The following is a 24270-nucleotide window of genomic DNA, read 5'->3' on the forward strand; positions in this document are numbered from 1 at the left end:
CCAGCCCAGTAGGATATAACAATTGGTGGGCTTCCAGGACGGTTCTGTACTAGACCAAGATGACTTTTGTTTCTTTTTATTTAATCTCAGATAGCTTGATCCAGTAGACCCTGATTTATCAGCAGCCCTAATCAGGACAACATTTAAAACTGTTTAAATGTTTCCTTTACAAGTCTGTTTCTTATGTAGATTTAAGAGTGAATGACAGAAATCTAAATGAACATGTAATGTCTTTAGTTTCAAATTATTTTTTACAATTTGCATTGTTGAGTAGTGCTAATGGAACAGACAAAGAAATGTTTATGACAAATTAAGGAGGAGGAGTATCTTGTAGTCAAGAAAAAAGTGTTACAGTCCCACTCTGATCATCTTTTGATCCATTGTAAAAGCGTTCTCAATGGTCTTTTAACTGTGATCATACCTTTTTTTGGTAAAATCCCAAAACTTGAGTTTTTAGATGTCATTTTCTAGGGCATAGTTTCTGTAGAGGGGCATTAGAGATTCCCATCTGAGTTGGTGGGTGGGGCTGTTGGTACGGAGCATACCCGTAACCCACTTCCAATTACCCATCTGTTTACATGTTCCCTTTTAGTTTATAGACCCCCCCCCCCACCTCCAACCTAACATTACCAGTTCAATAAAAAATGCAAGTGATATTGAAGCTAGGCAGCTGTACAGTTTTGTACCATATTCCAGCTGGGACAAGGAAAGCAAAGACGTACATGGACATAGACGTCTACAAGTGGATGCAACAGAATGGAGCTGATCAGGGAGCTTGTTGCCCACCCAGTGTATTTTCTGTGTAACAAATAAGTTCTCAAACTGTGTTTATTTTTTATTCTGCTCCTGATTTATGACAATTTTAATAAAGAAATACACAGAAATACAATTTTAATCTTAATTTTCTTTTATATATGTCCTCCATCATCGGCAAAATGCCACAAGAACATGTTAAAAACAGCAAAACCAAAATCTTCAATGGAATTGGGTCTTTAAGAAAAAAGAGAAACATTTTCTGTGCTTCACACTTGTAATTCACTACAGTGAGCTACTGTCTACTGTGCAACAAATCTACTCCAATGCTCATCCACCTTTGCAGCTGTGGCATTACTTCAATGGCAGATACACTGAGACAGAATTTACATCGGGAATAAAGACAGCCTGCCATGTATTTGCATAAAACACCATGCCTGCCTAGAGAAGGGCAATGACACATCTTATTTGCTGGTCTTGCACACATTTTCTATACCTCATTGAGAGGGTTAAGATGTTAATATTTCATAAAAGGCTGTCTGTAAGTGTTTTATCACACTACATTAACTCATTCTTTACAGCTATGTGGTCAGCCAATGAGCATGTTTCTGAATGACCTCCGACTACTCAGGAGGTTCGCCAGGGTCTCTCTTATTGATATAGATAATCTTTTGAGAGACTGTGAGGGTCATCCCTAGCAGCTAAGAAAAGTGGGAGACCGGATGGTCTTAATCCCTAAAGGTGCAGGTTGGTATCATAGTAATCATATCTGCTCCGAGAAGAATGCATAATTTTCGAGAGGCAATTTGGAAGGGCAACACTTCATTATGACAGCATTGAGGAGCAGTTGGAGAAGATGTGGAGGTGTTTCTCAGAGTGGGTTTTACAGCAGGCACAAAGATGAGAGGCAGCACAAGAGCTGTCAATTTCCACATTACTTAATTCCTCGAATTGTCAGATTTTTTGAGTGCACAGCAAAAACACAAAATATCACCAAATATCACCACCACAAGTATTTTGGTCTAGTTTTTAGTGTAAATATCTGACTTAAGGCAAAACCACCTTCAGTAAGGCCTAACGACAAGACGATAAACCTTGAGTCATTTGATCTTGAAAACATCTTTTAAAGATTAATTATTTAAAGCAATACTTAAAAAGAAGCAAGATTTTTTTTTAACTTTACATTATTTTTCTATGAGGTTTTATTTGTGAATGATAGGTGGTTTTATTCAAGAAACAGACTTGCCTGATTTAGGGAAACTAGACTGTTGTGTTTGTCTCATAATCAATCATTATTTTTTCAGACATTGTTTTTCTCTTTTTTTATTTCATTTCCACCGGAAAACATATACATTAAAAATCTATGCATGACATCTTATCTATGGTATATCTACAACTATTTACACATTGTTACTCAAAATAATTTGCAGTATAGAAACCTCAAAAACATAGTTGAGAATTCATAAGTATTTTCTTTTTTTACTTTTATACGCCGGTACAGAAATTAAATAACAAAGTCCTTAAATAAATCTAAATTTATTTTAGACCACGTAATTTTAGTTCTATTTTTGAGATATTATAGTTTAGAAAGAAGTCTGTACATGTACTGTACATGTACTGTAGCACCTAAAATAGGATATATTTGAGGGGAAAGTGTATAAACTTTAAAAATCGTGGGAAAAAACTAAGCAAGGCACCTTTATTTTAAGACCTAATATTACCAATTTCCAGAGCAAAATACTTAAACATGAGTGCTTTAACGCTTAATTTAGTCTTAAAAGGGCAGGACATCACCATTTTTTAAAATAAATCTTACCAAGACATATTTTACTATTTCCATTGTCAGACTTTTTCACTCTTTTAAACAAAGAAAAAGATCCTATATTATGTATCTTTTAACCTGTTTTGAGAAGGAAATCTTTTCCAGTGTTACCATGTAAAAATGGTCTTTTTATAAATCGACAATGAAGCAAGAGATTGATTTGTAATTCAGAGGTTGTTAGGAGGAAGAGGAGCAGCGGAGGGCTGAGCTGCCAGCTCACTTCAAATGGGAATTTGGTCTTCAGGGTACAGGCTCATGTATGTATGTGAGAGGCAGATAGGAGAGTCAGTAAAAGAGATGAAGGGGGTTGTGCATGAGAGATGTAGAAAAGAGAAGGAAGGGAAAATGCAATTCCAGATTACATGTGCTTGTGGTGCAGCGTGGGTGGGCATGTGTTGGAGGCTGGGAGAGACACAGAGAGCAGTGTTGGTGGAGAGGGACTAATATTATGGAGTTCCTACCTAGTGGTGTTGGCGTGCATTTAACACATTATGTGATAATCAAATGAACACTTTAGTGTATATCCATCCATCTATCCATTAAAAGTGAAATCCAGAAACAAAGACAACTGTAATTAAATCTGTGGGAGTTTTGGAAGCAGCGTGTCTTTATCTTCTACTTTCTACATCACCTGGCAACCACTATAGGGAATGTGTTATGCCACCTATAATTGCATGCATGGTTCACTATAATGACAATGACAGGAACAGGCTGAATAATATTATGATGTCCCAAAATAACTGCATTACAAGACAGAATCATCAGTTTATGCTAATAGGTGAGGTTTAAATCACAAAAGAATCCCATTTAGCTCAATGAACTGTTTACTGTGTTTGTAACTAGGGTATAAATTCAAATTGGACATAAAAGAATCAGAAGCCATGTTGTTTTTACCTCTTTTAGAGTGGCGTTATGCATCTAGTCAACATAACAACACACAAAAGAACCATTTTTCAATGAAAAGGTTATTTTCCTGAGTTCTTACCTGGAAGTAAGATGAATTGATCTCTGACGCCCCGGCTTTAGCTTCTTGTCAGTACTGCCCATTTCATGACGTCAACCTAGTGTCAGCATTGGCATTGTGTCTGTGTCTCACCTACGAAAACAAACAACATCCAAACTTTTGTGAAGATAGATGTGCATTGTGCATATAAAAGGAAAGAGTTTTTGCCGAACACTGCTAGCTCCACAGAGGAAGTGGGTGTTAACCTGGGGGTGGTGCTGGCAGCGCAGACTCTTCCTGGAACGGGCTGTTCTCACTTGTCTATGTTAGCTCGTGAGGACCCGCTCGTTTTCATGTATTGGGAGGGGCTGGTGGTCAGAGTGTAGGTTTTTAGAGGAATACTCAGAAATGCATGAACGGATCAAAATATCGCTCTGGGGTTTCTTTTCGTGAAAATGAACATTATAATACACTTAAAAGCTCAACATTTTGATTTTGCATGGTATATGCCCTTTAATCAGGCAGATTGTGGATTTCAGATCTACTAAAAACATTAACAGTGAGCGTGTTTAATGTTTAATGACACCCAATAATAACTTCAATCCAATACCCAAACCTATTTTGGGATTGCATTGCTGCTGGAGCCTATCCCAGACACTGTTGGGTGAAGGTGGGATAAACTAAAACAGATTGCCAGTGTGTCACAGGGTCACACAATCATACCCACACTCACAGTCACACATTGGGGCAATTGGTGTCAAACTCAAGGCCTCGGGGGCCGGCCTCCTGTTGGTTTTACAGAAATCCTTCTCTATCTAAAGGCCTGTACACACCGGGACGGATTTCGCGCGCGATTTTCGCCGACGTTTAACGCCTCGTGACTAAACAAAGGGCACCAATGAGAGTGTGCACACCGACGCGAAAAAAACGACACGCGTCAAAGCTTCAAAAAAAAACCGCCTCTTGTTCGTTTTTGTTTTTTTTGACGCGTTGCGTCGAAATCTATTCGACCAATGAGAATGGCGCTTTTGCACACGTGTCTGGAGCCTCTGAAGTTACAGTAAAACGCAACTTGGGGGCGCTCGAACACAAAACTGCATTGCTGAGCACACATATCAGCGAAGAAGATAATCGCCGAGTTGCATCTACACAGCCGCGAAGAAATAATGACGGACATTCTAAAATATCCCCGAACCAAGCACCAGTTGGAGCAACTGGTGCTTGAAATATTCATGTTTTCTTTGTATGATTCTGACAAGCGCGTAAATACTTGCTCTCTTCTTCTGAGTGAAAAGCGACTTTAAGAAGTGTAAAGTTACGCAGCGCCACCTTGTGTACAGGAGTATTTCTGTTTTACATTAAGCGCCATCTAATGTCAGGGAATGAAATTGCATGTTCACTCGGCTCATCGTCAGCGAAAATCGCCTGGGTGTGAACACAAAAAACGTGGCGAAAAACGCTGGCGAATATTCGTCCCGGTGTGTACGGGCCTTTAGGCTGTTAACCTGGATCGGGTGTGTTTAGCAAATAGGGAGCTTTAATAGCCGATTGGCTGGAAAACTTGTTGGACACCGGCCTTCCTTTTAGGGTCACTGGCTGCTAGGGCCTAACTTGGCTATTGTTGGGCGAAGGTGGGGTACATCCAGGACAGGTCGTCAGCCTGTCACAACACACAGTCACACCTAAGGACAATTTAGTCTATGATGCATGTTTTTGGACTGTGAAAATAAGCCAGAGACCCCTGTGAAGCCCTTATTTTATTAACTTTTAGCAAGGATATTTATTACACAGTGTTTTAATGGTACTTGATAGTTTGTTGGTCTACTTTTCTGTAAAACCGCTTTAATTTCCACTAGAGGTGAAATTAAATTACCACCAAAACTCCAGTTAAGAAAAAAAAAACACGTCTAGTTTAATACTACAACAGCTTTTTATCTTGACTACTAATATACAAGGACCCTACTCAGGCTTTTTTCACTGTACAGAGTATATAATGAATTATGTTTTATATATTTTAATACCTAACTAATGACTGAAGTTACAACCATAGTGAAGCTTTTGACCAGAGGTCTGGAGCAGTAGTGTGTTTTTGTGTGTCAGCTCCCTTAGTGTGACTCATGAAGCGTGTGTATAGAAGGGCAACAGTTCTTTTGTCCTTCGATTGCTGTTTATCAAAAGCTGTTTTAATTGGGAGGGCATGCAATTACCACTTGCAGACACCCAAGCTTCACACAGGCAAACACGTGTATTGCAGCAGTCTGCCTTGATGACTAGCACCTTCACCTCCATGTTTGTTCTCTCTTTTATTTACATGTGGCTCATTCTCTCCTCCCTCCTTCAATATCATCACCACTCCCACACACTCGTATTGTAAGACATGCATCTTTTTAGGCACTCACTGTCTTTTTTGTGCTGTTCTTTTTATATTTACAGCAATATCTTGCTTTTTTAAGAAAATAGTCTTAAATCAACTTTACAACATTTTTATGTGTATTTTTTTTCTTAACCTCCAAAGAATTTTTCCCTCTCTCTGACTTTTTTTTTCTATTGTAATGTCATCTATTTTCATTAGTAGTTAATACCGTAATTTCCCCACTGTAGGGCGCACCAGTTTATAAGGGACACTGTTAATAGATGGTCTATTTTCAAATTTGTCAGATAAAGACGCACCAAACCATGAGGAGCCTTAAGTTAGACAAAAAAGTCAGAGATAAGTCCATCAGTCATTCAGACTTTATTAACATATTTACAGTTAGTCTAAAATGTAACCCACTACATTAGAAAGATTAGCCACAGGATTATTCACGATACCTGTAACTTCCGACCTTGTTTGTAACATAAAAAAAAGACAGACAGATACGTCAAAAACAAACGCTACTGTGACTATTCTTAAGGCCCGTACACACCGGGACGAATATACGCCAGGCGTTATTCGCCAGCGTTTTTCGCCACGTTTTTTGTGTTCACACCCAGGCGATTTTCGCTGACGATGAGTGGAGTGAACATGCAATTTCATTCCCTGACATTAGATGGCGCTTAATGTAAAACAGAAATACTCCTGTACACAAGTTGGCGCTGCGCAACTTTACGCTTCTTAAAGTCGCTTTTCACTCAGAAGAAGAGAGCAAGTATTTACACGCTTGTCAAAATCAAACAAAGAAAACATGAATATTTCAAGCACCAGTTGCTCCAACTGGTGCTTGGTTCGGGGATATTTTAGAATGTCCGTCATTATTGCTTTGCGGCTGTGTAGACGCTACTTGGCGTCTATCTTCTTCGCTGGTATGTGTGCTCAGCAAGGCAGTTTTGTGTTTGAGCGCCCCCAAGTTGTGTTTTACTGTAACTTCAGAAGCTCCAGACACGTGAGCAAATGCGCCATTCTCATTGGTCGAGTAGATTTCGACGCGACGCGTCGAAAAAAAAAAACGAACCCGAGGCGGTTTTTTTTTTGACGCTTTAACGCGTGGCGTTTTTTCGCGTCGGTGTGCACACTCTCGTTGGTGCCCTTTGTTTAGTCACGAGGCGTTAAACGTCGGCGAAAATCGCCGGCAAAATTCGTCCCGGTGTGAACAGGCCTTTACTCCTAACTTTGATTACAACATGTAAAAGAGAGCACAGTCTGACACAGCTACACATTAGCGTACTCACAATAGGCTCCCTGTAACTTCCAACATTGTTTGCAACACATTAAAAGCCGACTGACGCTGCTTAAACAAAAGTTACCGTGACGGCACTAACTCCTAATCTTGTTGGTAACACCCAAAAAAACACAAAACACAGTCCAACACTGCTACATGTTAACCACTTAAGCGTGTGTACAATAACACCTAAATTTATTTGCAGCTTTAAAAAACAGACTAATGTTCTGACAGAGTGCCGTGTACTTCTCAAAATTATTTCCACATCAGTAGGCACAGCCAGATTTAATTAAAATATAAGGTGCGCTATTATATTTTGAAAAATATTGAGGCTTTTAAGTGCACCTTACAGTACAGAAAATACGGGACACTATTACATTAATTAAAAAACAGTATTACCGCCTTATTTGCAGGGCTTAGGGACAAGAGACACCTGTGAATAATATGCGAATACGGAGAACCAACCGCAGCTGAAGAATGTCTGTCACCAATCCTTATTCCTCAAAAACAGTTCTGAAACATTTCTGATGCTTTGTAAAATATTTGTTAAAGAACACTGGAATATTGTTCAACATAAAGAGTTTTTTTAATCATTTTTCATCAGAGCAATAGACTGTGCAGTAGCTTACTTTATAACACACATTAGGTGTGTCACTCGGTGCCTTAAAACCAGGAGTTTGTGCTTCCTCCGTCATCAGTTTAGTGCGAAAGTGCATCTTCTTCAAGAAGAGGCCGGTTTCATCCAAATTAAACACCTGCTCAAGATGATAATTATTCTCCTCGATTATCTTCCTCAGCATATCAGGATTTTTTTGCAGCCGCTTCTGAGCTAGCTGATGATATTTCTCCATGCAGGGGCACAAGCTTTGGTTTGTAGCGATTGAGGAACCGGTGAAAATAGCTGTGAAATATTCCTTAGCAGCCATCAAGGAAGCCGAGGGGCGGGCATGCTCTTCATCTCCGCTCCCTTCCTCCCCCGCAGCACCTCCTTTGGATGCAAAAGTCTCATACCAGTGTCTTAAGCTGAGTTTTTGTGATGAACCGGAGGAGTCACGTGACTGAAAAAAATCTGCGAATAGTGAAACGCGAATACGCAGGGGAACACTGTAGTAAGCCATTTCACACATTTAGGGTTAAAAGACTGTATAAACAAAATAAAATACATCAAACCTTTATTTAGACATAAGGATTTTCTCTTGCATAATGTTAATGAATTTATTTGTTTTTTCTCCTTCACAGGATCTTTTAAAGGCATGTGTAAGCAGATAGATCACTTCCCAGAAGATGCTGATTATGAGGCAGACGCTTCAGAATACTTTCTACGTGAGTACTTTCATCCATTTATATTTTCGAAAGATCTTTTTTAGTTGTGTGCCAATTTTTTCAGGAGTCAAAGGTGAATTTTAATGCGTCATTGTTACTTTACACTTTGCCACAAAACCTTTTGTACAAGGGAAAGAAACAATTACGGATGTTTCTGTAATTCCTTTGTGAAATGCAGCACAGTTCTTTTGTCTTTAAAAAATAAATACAGAAATTGGTTCCAACCTGTTTTTTTAAATCATAAAGTAGCAATAATGTATATTGTATAAGTATACTGCTGATGTTACTGACTTGATATGGCTGTTAAAGTGCAGGTCAGAGTCCATGATTACCCCTGGGTTTCTGACTTGATTTGAAGCTGTTAGAGACAGAGAATGAAAGGTAACTGCTAACACTTTCTCCTTGTTTCTGTGGACTAAAGACAATAACTTCAGTCTTGTCTGAGTTTAGCTGGAGAAAGTTGTTTTGCATCCAAGCACTGATCTGTTGGATGCAACAACTAAGTGAATCCACTGCCCCATTTTCACCTGCTGTCAGTGACACATAGATCTAAGTATCGTCTGCAGAGTTCTGATAAGATATGTTATTACTGCGAATTAACTGACCTAGTGGCAGCATGTAGAGGTTGAACAAAAGGGGTCCCAGGATTGATCCCTGGGGCACACCACAGTTCAAGGCCATGAACATGAGACACAACCCCCAATTTCAACAAAATATTTCCTGTCTTCTAGATAGGACTTGAACCAACTAAGGGCAGAGCCAGAAATTCCAAGCCAGTCTTTGAGTCTTTTTAAAAGGATCCCATGAAGAACAATGTCAAAAGCAGCGCTCAGGTCTAGCAGGATTAAGACAGTGACTTTGCCAGCGTCAGTGTTTGAGGCAGATGTCGTTAGGTACCTTGATAAGAGCAGTTTCTGTTCTATGATGGGGTCTAAAACCTGACTGTAAAACATCAAATGAATTTTTTGTTAAGAGAAAATCAGTGAGCTGTTGGAAAACAACTTTTTCTAGGACTTTTCCTAAAAATGGCAAGTTTGAGATGGGTCTGTAATTATTCACTACTGTGACATCAAGATTGCTCTTCTTCAGGAAAGGTTTAATGACTGCAGTTTTTAAGGCCTCTGGAAATGTTCCAGATTGAAGCGACATGTTAACTATTTGAGTAATTGTTGCTGACAAAATGTTCAGTACATACTTTAGAAATCTAAACACATCAAGGCAGCATGCAGACGAACTAAGAAAGGTGTTTATCAGTCAGTTACAGTTACAAAGTGAGTCAGCTTAGAGCAGGGGTCGGGAACCTTTTTGGCCAAGAGAGCCATAAAACGCCACATATTTTTAAATGTAATTTAAAAAGAGCCATACAATAATGTAGCGTCCCTTTCCCACACTGAGGCACGGAGACTTAACCTCTTTTAAGGTTCTTTATTCTGGTTACTGTAGACCACAACAAACGCCGTAAAATTAATTCAGCAACTCCTGAATCTCTCCTGTCGACACGAGACGAGAGCGCTTCTCCCAACTTTATATTCCCCTGCTCCCGCTCCAGCCCTCCCATTTCCCTTATTCGGCCCATAGCTGAACCCCATTGGTCCAAACTACCTAACAACAGGCTCAGCGACAGAACTGAGAGCCAATCAGATCTCTGCTTGATGCGTTTCAAGAACTCCAGAACTTATAACGCGGCCCAACAGCCACCCAGTCCAACTCAGACCGCAACGATATGTTTGAAACTAAATATACAAGTGAATGTGTGCATTTGATGTAATTTCAACACTTTTAAAGTACAATAAGTCTGTGGATTATTTTTAATAACATTGTTATGCTATTGCTAATAAATGATGAGTATTTCTCGTGGTAGTTTTGCTGATGGTCTAGTCTGGTTGATACGTGGTGAGTTTCTGCTTCATGCAGGCATTGAGACTTTAAACGTGATCTTATGTCTGACTGTTCTTTAGATGTGAGGCAGACGCTCACATGCATACGGGGAGACAAACACACACTCACACACTGCAGTGAGTGACGGGCAGCGGGTTTTACGTATTTACAATCCCTGCGCGGTTCACCTGCTGCCTGTCCCCACAACACCTCAGCCCCACCCTCTGCTTTCTTCCTCACACATCCCGTCCCCGCAACTGCGCGCTCTTTCTCAGAGACGGGAGCGCGCACTTTTAGGCACGGCAATTCACAGGTTTCCAGCTGGTACAAACTCTGTGAAATTATAGATAATAGTAACTGATGGTGCTGGCGCAGATTTTTCTCTCCAAGCACCGCTACTACTGCGCGCCTCTGGCATCGCATCGCGCCCGAGAAGGACTGGACTAATGATAAAAAAAAGCATAATTAAAGATTTGTCTGCGAGCCACATGTGACCATCAAAAGAGCCATAGGTTCCCGACCCCTGGCTTAGAGTGACTTGGTAGCTGTTGGGTAGTTATTTTTGTTGTGGAGTTTATGACTTTTTTAATGCCTTGAACCTTGTCATTGAAAATACAGCAAACTCATTACATTTAGATGTGCAAACCAGTTCCAATGGCAGCTGAGCTGGAGGGTTCGTTAATTTGTTTACCGTTGCGAACAAGACGCGAGAGTTGCTGCTGCAACTTCCAATGATTTCAGAAAAGTATCTTTCTCTTGTTCTGCATAAGATTTGGTTGTAGGTGTACAACTCCCCCTTATACATTTCGTGATGAACTTGGAGTTTTGACATGCTCCGCTCAGCTCTGCAACACTGCCTTTTCTGTGCCCTGACCACATCATCGTTCATCCAGGGAGCTTCTCTACCTTTTCTGATTTTTATCTTCATAGGGCAATGGCATCCAGAAGATTCAAAATGCAAGAAGTAACAGAGTTCACTAATTCATTAACATTAGCACCAGAGGCGTTTTCAAAGTTTACCAATTCTGCAAATTGTGCCCTGGTGTTTTCATTTATGTGTCTCCTTCGAACAACTGCAGGACCAAGTGGTGGTTTGGGAGCAACGGACAGGTCAAAGAACACACAGAAATGATCAGACAGGGCGACATCAACCACACTGACATTGGAAATTATAACCCCCTTTTACTGCATGTTTTAATAAATGTTTAGCTCACAGTGTCATATAAAATGTAACCTTTTTGCTCAATCCGAGCATAAATTTGAGCATACTCAAGGTTTAAACTGGGGACATGTCCTGTGGTCTGGAGATGGTGTGCCTCTTGTTCCCTTGCCCCTTGTGTTGTCCAGTGGAGCCTGAGGGTCCCCCTTTGCACGCCACTGTGCCAAAGTCCTGGTGCTGTTCCCTGCATTCTTTCAACACCAACTCCCAGCCTTTCTAGCAACACATTTAAAAACCACAATCTGATACTGCTACACGTTCGCCACGTTAGCATATTTACAAGTACCTCCGATATCATCAACCAGAATCAATCCATGCAGAAGGTACTCAGGATTATAAAGTGCACTTTTTTAGAAAAACATTAAGTCTTTAAAATGCACCTTATAGTGTGGAAGATATGGTTTACAAAAATGAAAACAACAACTTACACCAATACACACCACTACATTTCTCTTCATGTTTTACCTGCTTCTTTGTGTCTCACAGTGACCTTATTAGACCTTATTGACAAATCATCTGCAGTGGCGCAGTGGCTAGCACTCATGCCTCACAACAAGAAGGCCCCTGGTTCACTGGGGGACCTGAAACAGATCATCCGTGGGGGAGCTTTCTGTGTGGAGTTTGCATGTTCTCCCCGTGCATGGGCTTTCTCCGGGGACTCCAGCTTCCTTCCACCGTCCAAAAACATGCCTCATGGTTTATTTGGTTACTCTAAATTGTCCCTAGGTGTAAATGTGATAGTGCATGGGTGTGTGATTGTGGCCCTGCGACAGACTTAACCAGTCCAGGGTGTCCCCTGCCTTCGCCCACAAGTGGCCGGAATAGGCCCCGAAAAGAAAGAAACGGATTAGAAGATGAACAAATGAAAAAAAAGAATGACAAATCATAAAGTGCAGTCACAATAAGAGAGAGAGAGATTGCAGGCGCAGAGTGAGCTCCGCTGCCGGCCGGAGCACTCTATGCCGGGCAGCAGAGCGAGATCCCCTAGTTTGATTCTTGTTTATCATTTTTCCCCACTTGAATTAATGTGGGTCACAGAGACACGGATGTTGCAGCGGAAAGCAGCTTTTGCAGCAGGACAGAGTGAGTACCAGGAAAGACTGTGAATGAACAGTCTCCAGACATGGAGATGCGATTACAGATGCTTTTGTAGAGGTTTTTAGAATAAATAAATCCAATCTCTAAACATCCTCCGTGTCTTCCATGCATTGTCCTGAGAGACACACAGACAGAAATGTGAAGGTATCTGCTGTAAATCCAAGTATTGTTCACTTCCGTGTTTATGAACGACTTATCACGTGAATTATTTCATGGGAACGACTTAATTATTTAGTGGGAACGAATTCATTGTTTTTTTTACTCATGTCAGGTCACGGGCTCCGTAGCAGACAAAAATCAAACAAAAAAACGTATTTTACATCAAATTTGTGTCAGCTGCCTCTCTTGTCTGGGTTTATGGTATTATTTAGTCTTTTTGTTTATGGTGAGGTTCACCATCTATTGCAGGAGCTGTCTGAATGGCGGCCGCTTTCGGTGGTACTTTTGTCTCACTGTGACCCAGTTTATGACTTGCTGTCCCGTATTAGCACATGGAAGGAAGAAATTAAAACAATAATTATGTCAAAAATGTCATAAAGTTTGGGAGGAGAACGATCAAATTCTCCTCCATGTTTTTTTCAACTTCACCCGCTGATCAGATGGAGCGGCGAGTCTTTTTCTGCCCTGCTGTCAATAGAAATTACTAGGAGTGTGTATTGGCAATAGTTTGGCGATTCAATACTTGTCCCGATATGGGCCTCACGACACGATACGTGTCCCGCCATTGTACCGGAACACATTTTTTCTTTCTTTTTTTTAAAGTATTACTTGGAAAAAAAACTCTACCTTAAATTTTAATAAGTCTTCCATTGTAATAAAATTGTCAAATTCAGTTTATTTAATGATTACAATGTTAAGCACTGGAACTGTATCTCATATATAAGTTGCTTTTACCTAAGCAAATTTATAGTGCTTTTATTTTTGTAACTTAAAATATATAAAGGGAACAGTCAACATTGTCTGAGTGAAAAGATCTGAGAAATCTTTTTTTAAAGTCTTGAGGTATACGAGGTAGCCAGTGCCAACTAAAAAATGAGAGTAAATGCAAAAGTGAGAACGAGGCCAAAGGAAACTTATCCACTGAGGACAAAGGGAAGATTTATAAAGAGGACAAGAGGATAAGAGAGGACAGGGACTATGTGAGGAACATACCTGATGAGGAAAAATTGTTAAAGAACAAGGTAAAGTCAAAGAACTGAGACTCAAAGATGGGAAAACTTTTCACAAGCAACACCTGATAAGGACTGACACAGGAACTGCACCAAAAAGGTGAAGATTTTTTTTAAAAGATGGGTAGATAGAATGGGTTAAAAAGGAAAGCAAAAATGAAGAGATGAAAGGATTTAGGAGATGAAGGACAAAGAGAAGGGTATCAGTGCAGTGCTGTCGCCCTCCCAGCGGTTCACCAAATAGGACAGTTTCTTCCATAAATACTCCAGGCTCCTGCAAAGTGGGTCATACTTCTTCATGTCCTCCTCCTTTCCCTGCATCCGTGCCTTTTCCTGTTGCTTTCCACCCATCTGTCTGTCCATTTCCATTGAGGCTTTCTCGCCTGTCTGACAGCTGGAGGATGGAGATTATGTGGTAGTTGAGAGATCACTGGGAAGAGAAGAGGAAAGTAATGTCAGATTTTTTTTAAACATTTGTTAAAGTTAGTAAGGTTTTTTGGGGATCAAGACTGCAACAAACTCACACAACACTGTTTTTGAGCAGCTCCGTCAAACTAATTCTTATGAATTAATATTTGTGCCAACACATTGAGAAGAGAAGGCACAGTTTTGAGATCAAACTTTCCCAAATTGTGACCAAAATGTTCAGTATTAAAAACAAAACTTTCTGGCTTTCAAAATCTTTTTCTTTGCTTTCAAATGTTTGCGTTTGTGAAACAAATGTGTCAGATGTGTTGTCTTGCATCTCAAATCTTTGATTTTGCATTCACATCTCAGTTTAGTGTGATGTTTGTGCCACCAAAAAGCCAATCACAGAAAAGAGAGTTCATGCAGATTGGTCTAGATTCCATCCAATCAAGTTGCCATATTTATCTAGAACAGTCTCTGCTACCAAAAATCAGAAACCAAGCAGGTTCTTTTATTGTCAAGTTTACCTCTCTGGCTTCATTTTGCTTGTTCATTATTTTAAAACAGCATTTTAAATTATTAATTTTAATTATGTTGGATATTATTATGATTCTGTTTTTTTTTTCAGAACCACAGATTTCAAAAGCAATATTTTCCAAAGTAGCTTTGTTTTTATTTCACATTGCTGTTTTTTTAGAATGACTTATTTATTTCATGACGAGCTTAATCAGCAGAATCAGTGAAAATGGGTGGGATCTAAACACACATTGATTGATCCCTTGAAATCGCCTCATATTCCTAGTTCCCCGCTCTGAGGTGTGCCAGTTAGAAAGATGACATATTTCTGCGACATCTGCATGGCTTTGCTGACATTAGCGGATCAAATAGAGACAAACAATCTGTCTGCTGCAGAAGAGGCAAACATCGATGCGCCCTCGCCTCTCCCTTTCTGCATTGTGCGAGCACCGGTTTCAGCACACACGGACACACGCACACACACACACACACGCTTACACACACATTCCAAAACACTTCATTTCTTTTCACACCTGTTAAATATTTTACGTGGTGTCTTTTAACAATCTTATTACTGCACTTTAGACTTTAGATCACCTGATCTGTATTGTGCGCAAATGTAATTGCAAATACATCACAGCATCAGCGGTGGTGGATGTGCAATGACAGTTTATCAGTACATAAAAAAGGATGTCACTGTCACACGCGCCTCGCATTTCATGGCACTATTAGAGGACTGGTTTGTTGTGTCACCGGAGCATTTTGATGTGTTTTTGACCTGTTTCCACAGAGTTACCTAAAGTCATTAGTTGATGCTTGTGTATGTCAATTTTCAGAGAACGAAGAGAAAGTCTATACATATTATTATTTTAAGAAGAAAAGTACTGCAGAAGGAGCAAACGAGATAGTAGGGGAGCAACAGAGGTGTTAGAAGGAGGAAGATGAGACAGCAGCATGATCCACAGTAAGCATTTATGACAGAAGATAATGAGGAAGACAAACATGAGACGGCATCCGACGAGGGACAGTCAGCATCATTGGTCAGAGAAGCAAAGCAAAACTCAGCAAAAGCAGGGGCTCGACCTGTTCCTGGACCAACAGGTGAAGTAGAATTATGTTGCCCTAATAACCAAACGGTTCCATGTTTTTTAGTCTGAATAGAAATGTCTACAGATATAATTAATAATTACCATGGCCTTCGATGGTAATTATTAATTGCTATTGTTTGTCCACCCGCCTCTTGAGAATTGACCACAATAATCCCATTGACCTAAATGGGATTAAGATCTGGGGGGTTTTCAGGCCATTAACCCAAAATCTTAACGTTCTGGTCACCGAGCCACTTAGTTATCATTTTTGCCTTATGGCACGGTGCTCCATCGTACTGGAAAATACATTGTTTGTCACCAAACTGTTGTTGGGTTGTTTGAAGAAGTTGCTGTTGGTGGGTGTTTTGGTACAATTTTTTATTCATGGCTGTGTTTTTGGGCAAATTTGTGAGTGAGCTCACTCCCTTGGATGAGAAACAACCCCACACATGAATGGTCTCAGGATGCTTTACTGTTTGCACGACACAGGACTGATGGTAATGCTCATCTTTTCTTCTCCGGACAAGCCTTTTTCCAGATGCCCCAAACAATCGGTAAGAGGCTTCATCAGGGAATATGACTTTGCTCCTGTCCTCAGCAGTCCATTCACCATACTTTTTTGCAGAAGATCAATCTGTCCCTCAGGTTTTTTGGGGGGAGAAAGTGGCTTCTTTGCTACCATTCTTGACACTGGGCTATCTTCCAAAAGTCTTCGCCTCACTGTGCGTGCAGATGCGCTCACACCTGCCTGCTGCCATTCCTGACCAAGTTCTGCACTGGTGGCACTCCGATTCTACAGCTGAATCCTCTTTAGGGAAACAATCCTGGTGTATCACGCTCCTTTGTCTGGCATTCTACCCAATCAGCCCGACATAATGATTTCCAGCCTTGTGCTCGTCAACATTCTCACCTGAGTTAACAAACCTGAGTTCCTTCTTTTTCTACTGTTTAGTAGCGCATGTCCACCACCGGCAGCTGGAAGAGGCTTGATGTGCAATGTCCCACCAGGCCTATTTCACAGCTCTATTCCGATACATGAAAGATGTTGTGTCACATAATTCTGGCTGGGCACAAACCACAGTTATTAATTTCAACTCCATGACCAATTTTCAAACAGTTGGCCCTTACGTGTTTTGAAAAGGACCATATGTCAATACCCAATGCGAGTCCGTGATTGGTCAAAGTTTGACCAATTTCAACTTGCAACACGCATTCAGTGGCTACAAGTTTTGTACGTAGAGCCCGAAAACAGTCATAAATACTTGCAAGCTATGCTTGAACATGAGTTTTCAACAAAGAAGCTCGAAATGCATGTTTACCTCCATTTGCATAGACTTTTCACTGGAAGTGGTTGCTTAAACGCGCGTTGCAGAGGATGGTGTCAACCTAGCTTAATTGGTGACGCCAGATTATCAGTGCAGTATATCCTAAGTTTTTGAGGATGACTAAACCAGTTGGACATTGGCATGCAGTTCCAGAAACAGTTTTTTGGGAGTAATATTACAAGATACAGTTCAATCATCCATCCATCCATTTTCCAACCCACCTAATCCTTTCTGGATCACATGTTTAGCACAGGGCCACATAATCACACACACTCATACCCAAGAGGCAATTTAGAGTCACCAATTGACCTACAAAGCATGTTTTTGAACTGTAGGACGAAGCCGGAGTGCACAGAAAAACCCGAGGACAACATGCAAACCTCACACAGAAAGGTCCCGGCCAGAATTCAAACCAGGGACTTCTCGCTGTGAGGTGAGGCAACCGTACAGCTTAACCAAAAGAGCAAATTAGCTTGAAAAAATCAAACAAACAATTATTACATTAACTATTATATAGTCCACAAACCCTAAAAAAATATATTAGTGCAAATTAGATTTTTCCGATTTTTTCTTAATGTACTTCGATTTGTGCTGTAAACTTTTTTTTATTTGACTGTTTTTGCTACACTTACTTAAATTTCATTCTTTCCATCCTTTCTTTTGTTTTTTTTTCAAACTGTTCTGCATTTGCCCTCTAAGTGAACCGTGGTAATGTCCTCAGTCCTCCAAAAACAAACTAAAACTTTTTTTGGTTTTGACCAAAGTTTGCTTGTGTGTTTCCTGAAGAAAAGTTATATGTCAAAACAAAGCAAAGTATTCCACGAAAATATTTCTTAAGTGTATATTTGAGGAGGTATATAAAAGAACAATATTTATGATAATTACACATTTAAATGCATGGCTCCTATACATAAATGTAATATATAATATGTATTACATTTCTATTAAGTGTCTCAAAATAAAACCAGTGTTCCCATTTAGACAATGTCGAAGGCCTGAAACATAAATAGATCAATATGACATATACATTCAAGCTGTCATTTTGAATGTATTGTACGCTTCCACTCGTTCATTCTCTGTCTCCCCCTATTTTCCCAGGAGCATTTTCAGTCTATCTTCCTCAGTCTCTTGATCTCTGAGCCATCTCATGCTTAACACCCCAACCCCACACCCCTACCGCCCCACTGCTACCACCCCCCACCTCATCCTCCCGCTTTGTGGATGAATGTGCAGATGCTCTTATGTAAGAGCAAGCACCCAGCCTCATCTTGCAGCAGATGTACAAAAATGCCACAGCAGTCGCCACCCCCATACTTCATTGCAGCACAGAATAAAAGATAGCGATAAGACTTTACCGTGCTGGTGTACTCATTTTCTTCCCTTTTGATATGCATCATTTTGGAACCATGACTCAATTGCAGTACAGTGACTATCTTCTGTAGCCACGCAGCGGAAATTAACGGGGAAGAATGCCTAAATTTGCAAGACTTAATCATCAGATAAGATCAGGAACCTACAAAAGGAACAAGCTCTCCTGAGCAGTTAGACGACATGAGCAGAACTTTCACCTTAGCCTGGTAAGACTCTTTCATGTCCTACATACAGTGAAATAGTGTTTGTGGGGCATGCAGTCTACATTGTACCCTATCTACCATAATACTCTTGAACTCCTGCTGTCCTTGAAATAAAACTTTCCATTACCATAACATAAATTCAAGCAAAAGTTTCTGAATATTGATACTAAGGGAGTAACCATCCTTTAAACAATTTAATTTGATCCTATTAAATTACCTAAAATCGATCCAGCACATCTTTAGCCAAAAATTCAACCAGTGACTCAGAGATAAATACCAGGGTACTGAACAGTACAAGTGAGGTTTTCCAGATTCTTTATATCTCTTGCAAGATAATCAAGTTTAATTTTAATGTGTGTACTAACAAACAAGCAAACAAGAAATAATGGCAAATCCTTTTATATTTTAGCTTCACAAAGTTCAGCCTACTGTTGTTTTTGCACATCGAAATAATACAAACAAAACATTATTAGAACATTCTACCACACTGCATGCTCACATGTATTTGCAAAATTCAGTGTTTCCACACATGACATCACATGTTTTGTTTACTGAGATGGCACTTGGTCGATTTTGTGTTATAGTAAACCTACCATATTTCAATCCAAATGGTATTTTTCTATATCGATTCATTCATTCATTCATCTTCTAAACCAGTTTTGTCCCTTTCGGTGTCACTGTGCTGCTGGAGCCTTTCCCATCCAATGGTGGGTAAAGGTACCGTACCGGTAACTAGACAGGTCGCAGGGCCACATATCACACACCCATGCACACTCCTATACACACCTAGGGACAATTTAGTTAACCAAAATTAACCTATGACGCATGTTTTTGGACGGTGGGAGGAAGCCAGACTCCACGGAGAAATCCCACGCATGCACGGGAGAACATTTAAACTCTACAAAGAAGGGTCCCCCATTAGTGTTCTGTTTCAGGTCCCCGAGCCGGAACTTGAACCAGGGGCCTTCTTGCAGCGAGGCAAGAGTGCTAACCACTGCGCCACCGCGATTCAGTTATTGATTTATCTGCTTTTGAAACGTTTTTTTCAATGGTACAGGTCGATTCATTTAGATTCTGCCTCAGACAGATTGATCTGGTTGGAACGTAGGAATGGAAATCAAAAAAACCTTTGTGTCCTTTCAGAATTAACATTTTCTATGAGATACTATACTACAAAATACTCCCACATATGTGGGCTAATAATTGCAAACAAGATATTTTTCATTTGCTCACATAAAAAAGTGGTTATCCTTACAGAATAATTAAATCCCATTTTGCAAAAATGAGCACACCACAATAATAGTTTTCGGAGAAAACACTTGAAACTACAGAATTCTTATTAACAGGCATTTAACCACAGGGGAGTCCAATAATTCATTTAAGGGGTGTCCAGCACACAGGTGACTATAAATGGGCATTACTTAGCAAAGAAAAGCCTTTCCCATTTCATGCTGTCAGCACTGGCTCGCCATGGAAAAGAAATGTTACAAAATCTGAGAAAGGGAATCAATTCTCTACACAAAAAAAGATGAGGGCTACTTTAAGATCAGCAAACCTTTACATATAAATAAAACTACTATGGCAAAAGTGATCCAAAAATGTATGAAAGATGGACGTGCACCAACTGTCAGAGACATCCAGCCCGTGCGAGGAAGCTAACATCTCGACAGGAGCGTCTTCTGATGAGAAGGCTTGAGGAAAATCGGCATGCAAGTTCACTGCAGTTAGCTTAAGCAGTAGAAAGCCAAACTGAAGTGACTGTTTCCCGTGACACCAAATGTGTCAAATATATATATATATATACTGTATATATAGATGGAGAGAGAGAGATTATATATAATTAAATGTACATTTGCAGTACTGGTTTGATCTACTATAAAGAGGCATGATCATCACAGTTTCTGTCACCAGTGAGTAAGCTGGTAAAACATAACCCAATCCATAAAACGATTATCGCAAGACCTTGATGGAACTGTTGTAATTTCATCATTTATTTATGCATTTTGTCCATGCATGAGGAGATTCAAGAACTTATCAGAAGTGACATCAGACAAAAGGTGGGATAAGGTGATCAGTCCATCACAGGCCCACAGACACAAGACTAGCATTTACACAAATGTTTGCTAAGACAGTTTTCAATTTTTAGTCATAAGTTTAAACTGTAAAAAGAAACCTAAGAAAACTCCACATTTGTCACTATTTAACTTATTTGCAGCTTTTAAATAACAAAAGTGAACAGAACCTAAAACAGTGGTATAGTCCAAGTCCAGGTCCTACTCCTATTCCTTTTTGGCGTTCTATCTTACACCACAACTTTTCTGTTATGTAAGGCCTATTTAAACTATGCAATTTGTATTGTATTACAAAGTACTTTAGATCCTCAAGTATAGGTGATTTTCCAGGTCTAATTGCTGGATTTTGTTATAGAACTTATTATTGTAAGACTAAAGAAGGAATTTTGTATGAGTTTTTCTAACTTTCTGTTGCGCAGGGATTGATGTTTTGACTCCTCCCTAATGCTTTTCGTCGTCCACTGCAGCTCATATAACACATCTGATAAACCAATTGGAAACAGACCCTCTATTAAACACAACAAAAACTGATCCATAAAGGAGGCATCCCAAAGGGGTATAGTTAGGGGAACAAAGGCATCAGGGAAAAACAACATAAACTAAAACATTTTTGTCTACTTTCAACATTTTTCTTTCAATATTTTGTTTTCTACCCAAGCTCTCTTTCTTTCCTTTCTTAATGCATGGTAATACAGTGAAAGGGGAGCACAGCGCAACCTACTGTGTGGAGTATGTGAAACAGCGGAGTCTAAACTTCAGGTCAGATCTGCTCTGATGAGCAATAAGGGTGCTGGTCTGCAAAAAGTATCATAAAGTGAACAGTCACCAAAGCAATAACAGAGGGTTCACTTGCAATACATATCCTTGATAAGTATTTCTTCTGATACAATTCTTTGTATAGCATGTATAATATTCCTTGATTGGAGTAATTAATGGGTTTTCTGAAAAAAACTCCTAAAATGTTGGAGCTATTTTAGTGGCCCCTCCTCTTTTTAAGCACCTAAAATGCACATAAAGGGCTTTAGTATAGAGCAGCTTACACAATTTGTCAGGTTTACAAAGTGGAGTTTAAGTGGAGTTAACTGGCTTACCCAAGGACATGTCTACTCTCAGGACTTGGAATCACGCAGCTAATAACCTGACTGGCAGGCAACAGCTGTAACACTCTGGCTACAATATTTGCTAAACTTAGGCCGTCAGCCTAATGAGACCATTAAAAGACCCATTTTTTTTAAGGAGATTTGTTGTGATGGTTTTGAATGCCCCGTTATTCAGGCCATGCCATTTTTACCTTAGAACTTGTTCATCCTTTATTGAAACTTTTTGCCTCCCCATTGGTGAAACACAAATGCTGATGACAAATTTTGTTGCTTTTTCTTTGTGACGTGTCCATCTACATGCGCAACCCTTTCTAACTACCGTATTTTCCGGACTATAAGTCGCACTTTTTTTCATAGTTTGGCAAGGGGTGCGACTTATACTCCGCAGCGACTTATATTAGAAATAAATTGAAATAAATACATTGTTAACCCTCCTGTTATGTTCATTTGTGAGCAACAGAGATGATGTTCCTGGGTCAATTTGATGTATGAGGTATGTTAGGTGTTAAGAGTATGTTAAGTGACTCAGAGAATCAGCAAACTTTTTTTTACAGTTAGATCTTGAAGGCTAACAACATAATATTCTATTTTCCAATGATTTCATAGATTCAGAAATGCAATAAAAGTGAAAACTGTTTCTACAAATACAGGATGAAAACAGAGTATTAGTTAGCCAATGATGCTTCATGAAAGGAATAAATAAATAAGTTTGAGAAAAAATTACTGTGAAATTATTAGATAAACAGTCTGCTATGATTGTGTCATATAAGGTTGTGAAAGTTAAAATGCGACTTATAGTCCAGTGCGACTTATCTGTGTTTTTTTCTACTTTATAATGCGTTTTTGGGCTGGTGCGACTTATACTCCGGTGCGACTTATAGTCCGGAAAATACGGTATTCATATTCTATTTGATATGTGAATTTCTGAGACCCCTCTCTAATTAGCTGATCCAAACTTTTTGTAAAAACCCATTTTGCAAAACTGCAATGAAAGCACGTTGGAATTCACTGAGCTCCTGAGAGCGGTCCGTTCTTTCACAAATCTTTGTGAAATCAGTCTGCGTACTTGAGTGTTTGATTAGGACACCTGATTCTGATCATTTGGATGAGTGAGAAAATACTTTTAGTAATGTAGTGTATGTGACAGCTAAAAGCTAAAAAGGCTTCTGATTCACAACGATTTGTATAAAGAAATACTGAGAAACTCAAATTTAAGTCTAATTTAATCTAACTTAAGTTTAATGTCCTTCTTCAGCAGAACAATTTTACAAGAACATGTTACATAAAAAAAACACAATTTTAATTGGAGTAGGGCTTAAAGAACCCGACTACCACTTTTGAACATTTTTTACTGCAAGAGTAAAAGACAAAAAAACATGTTAAGAGTTCCAGTTTTTTCTACATCCACAGAAAAAAATGTGATGAGAGCACTCTATATTTGTACTTTTGTAAATAGAAAATTGAATATATAACAATCCTAATAATTCTGATCGGGACGCTAGGAGACAGGCTACATCACCCACTGTTGACATCATCTGATTCACTGATGTCACTGCTGCTATTTTTGGCTGGCCAGTAGTGACACAGGGGCATATCACGATTTACATGAGTAATACGGGATGATAATGACTGGCAGGTTAAGCAAGCCACATCGTGTGTGTGCTACCTAAACGCTCACACTGGCATGCTGTGTTTTGCGTGCGATTACATGCCTTTTTGTCTTATCATTTCCAAACATTTTTTAAGGAACAATTATGTTCCAGCCTTACATGACCATGTGTCTGCAGATCCCCACATATAGGTCTTCCCCTTAAGCTGATGTGCTGAGCTCCCATTACCACATGTTCTTTGCTGCTGGGTTCTCCCACGTGGGCGGATTTTGTTTGAGGGGGGGGGGATTGTTCCTGCATGAATAGTCTACAGTGTGAATGGGAAACACCCTACTTTAGACAGAGAGCACGCCAGTGAGTAGGCAGTAGTCTGATCGATGAGTGTGCTCACTCAGTAGCTTGTTGAGATAGCATATGTGTGACCAAGTAATAGAGATATTCTGCACTGTAGGATGTGTACGCTCTACCCTGTATGTGTGTGTACAACCCCGGGAGCTCCCATGGTGGTGTCCACCCCCGCCTCTATAATTCAGCCACTATTACAAGCCTCTCCACTGCTTCGACTAATGAAACCATAAGTCAGCCAGAAACACACTTTTAAACACACACCACTGCAGCAGAACCAAACTGGCAGTCAGAGGAATTTAACAAAAATGAAAGTTTAGGAAAAAATAAAGAGCCTTGAAAGTGTGGAATACAGCAGCTGTAAGACTACCAGCCTTGTGTGTTTGCCC

General features: G+C 39.8%; 1 protein-coding gene across 1 annotated transcript in view; it reads left to right on the forward strand.

Annotated features, from left to right (window-relative positions):
• The window catches only part of cacng2b (calcium channel, voltage-dependent, gamma subunit 2b), a 108188-nt gene that overhangs the window by 66541 nt on the left and 17377 nt on the right, over nucleotides 1–24270 (forward strand). The window contains exon 2 of the mRNA XM_004066076.5: nucleotides 8396–8479. Within this exon, the coding sequence (XP_004066124.1) occupies nucleotides 8396–8479 (84 nt within the window). The remainder of the gene's footprint in view (nucleotides 1–8395; nucleotides 8480–24270) is intronic.

This window comes from Oryzias latipes, chromosome 1 (genome assembly GCF_053564925.1).
Source record: "Oryzias latipes strain Hd-rR chromosome 1, Olatipes_Hd-rR_3.1".
Lineage (NCBI taxonomy): Eukaryota > Metazoa > Chordata > Actinopteri > Beloniformes > Adrianichthyidae > Oryzias > Oryzias latipes.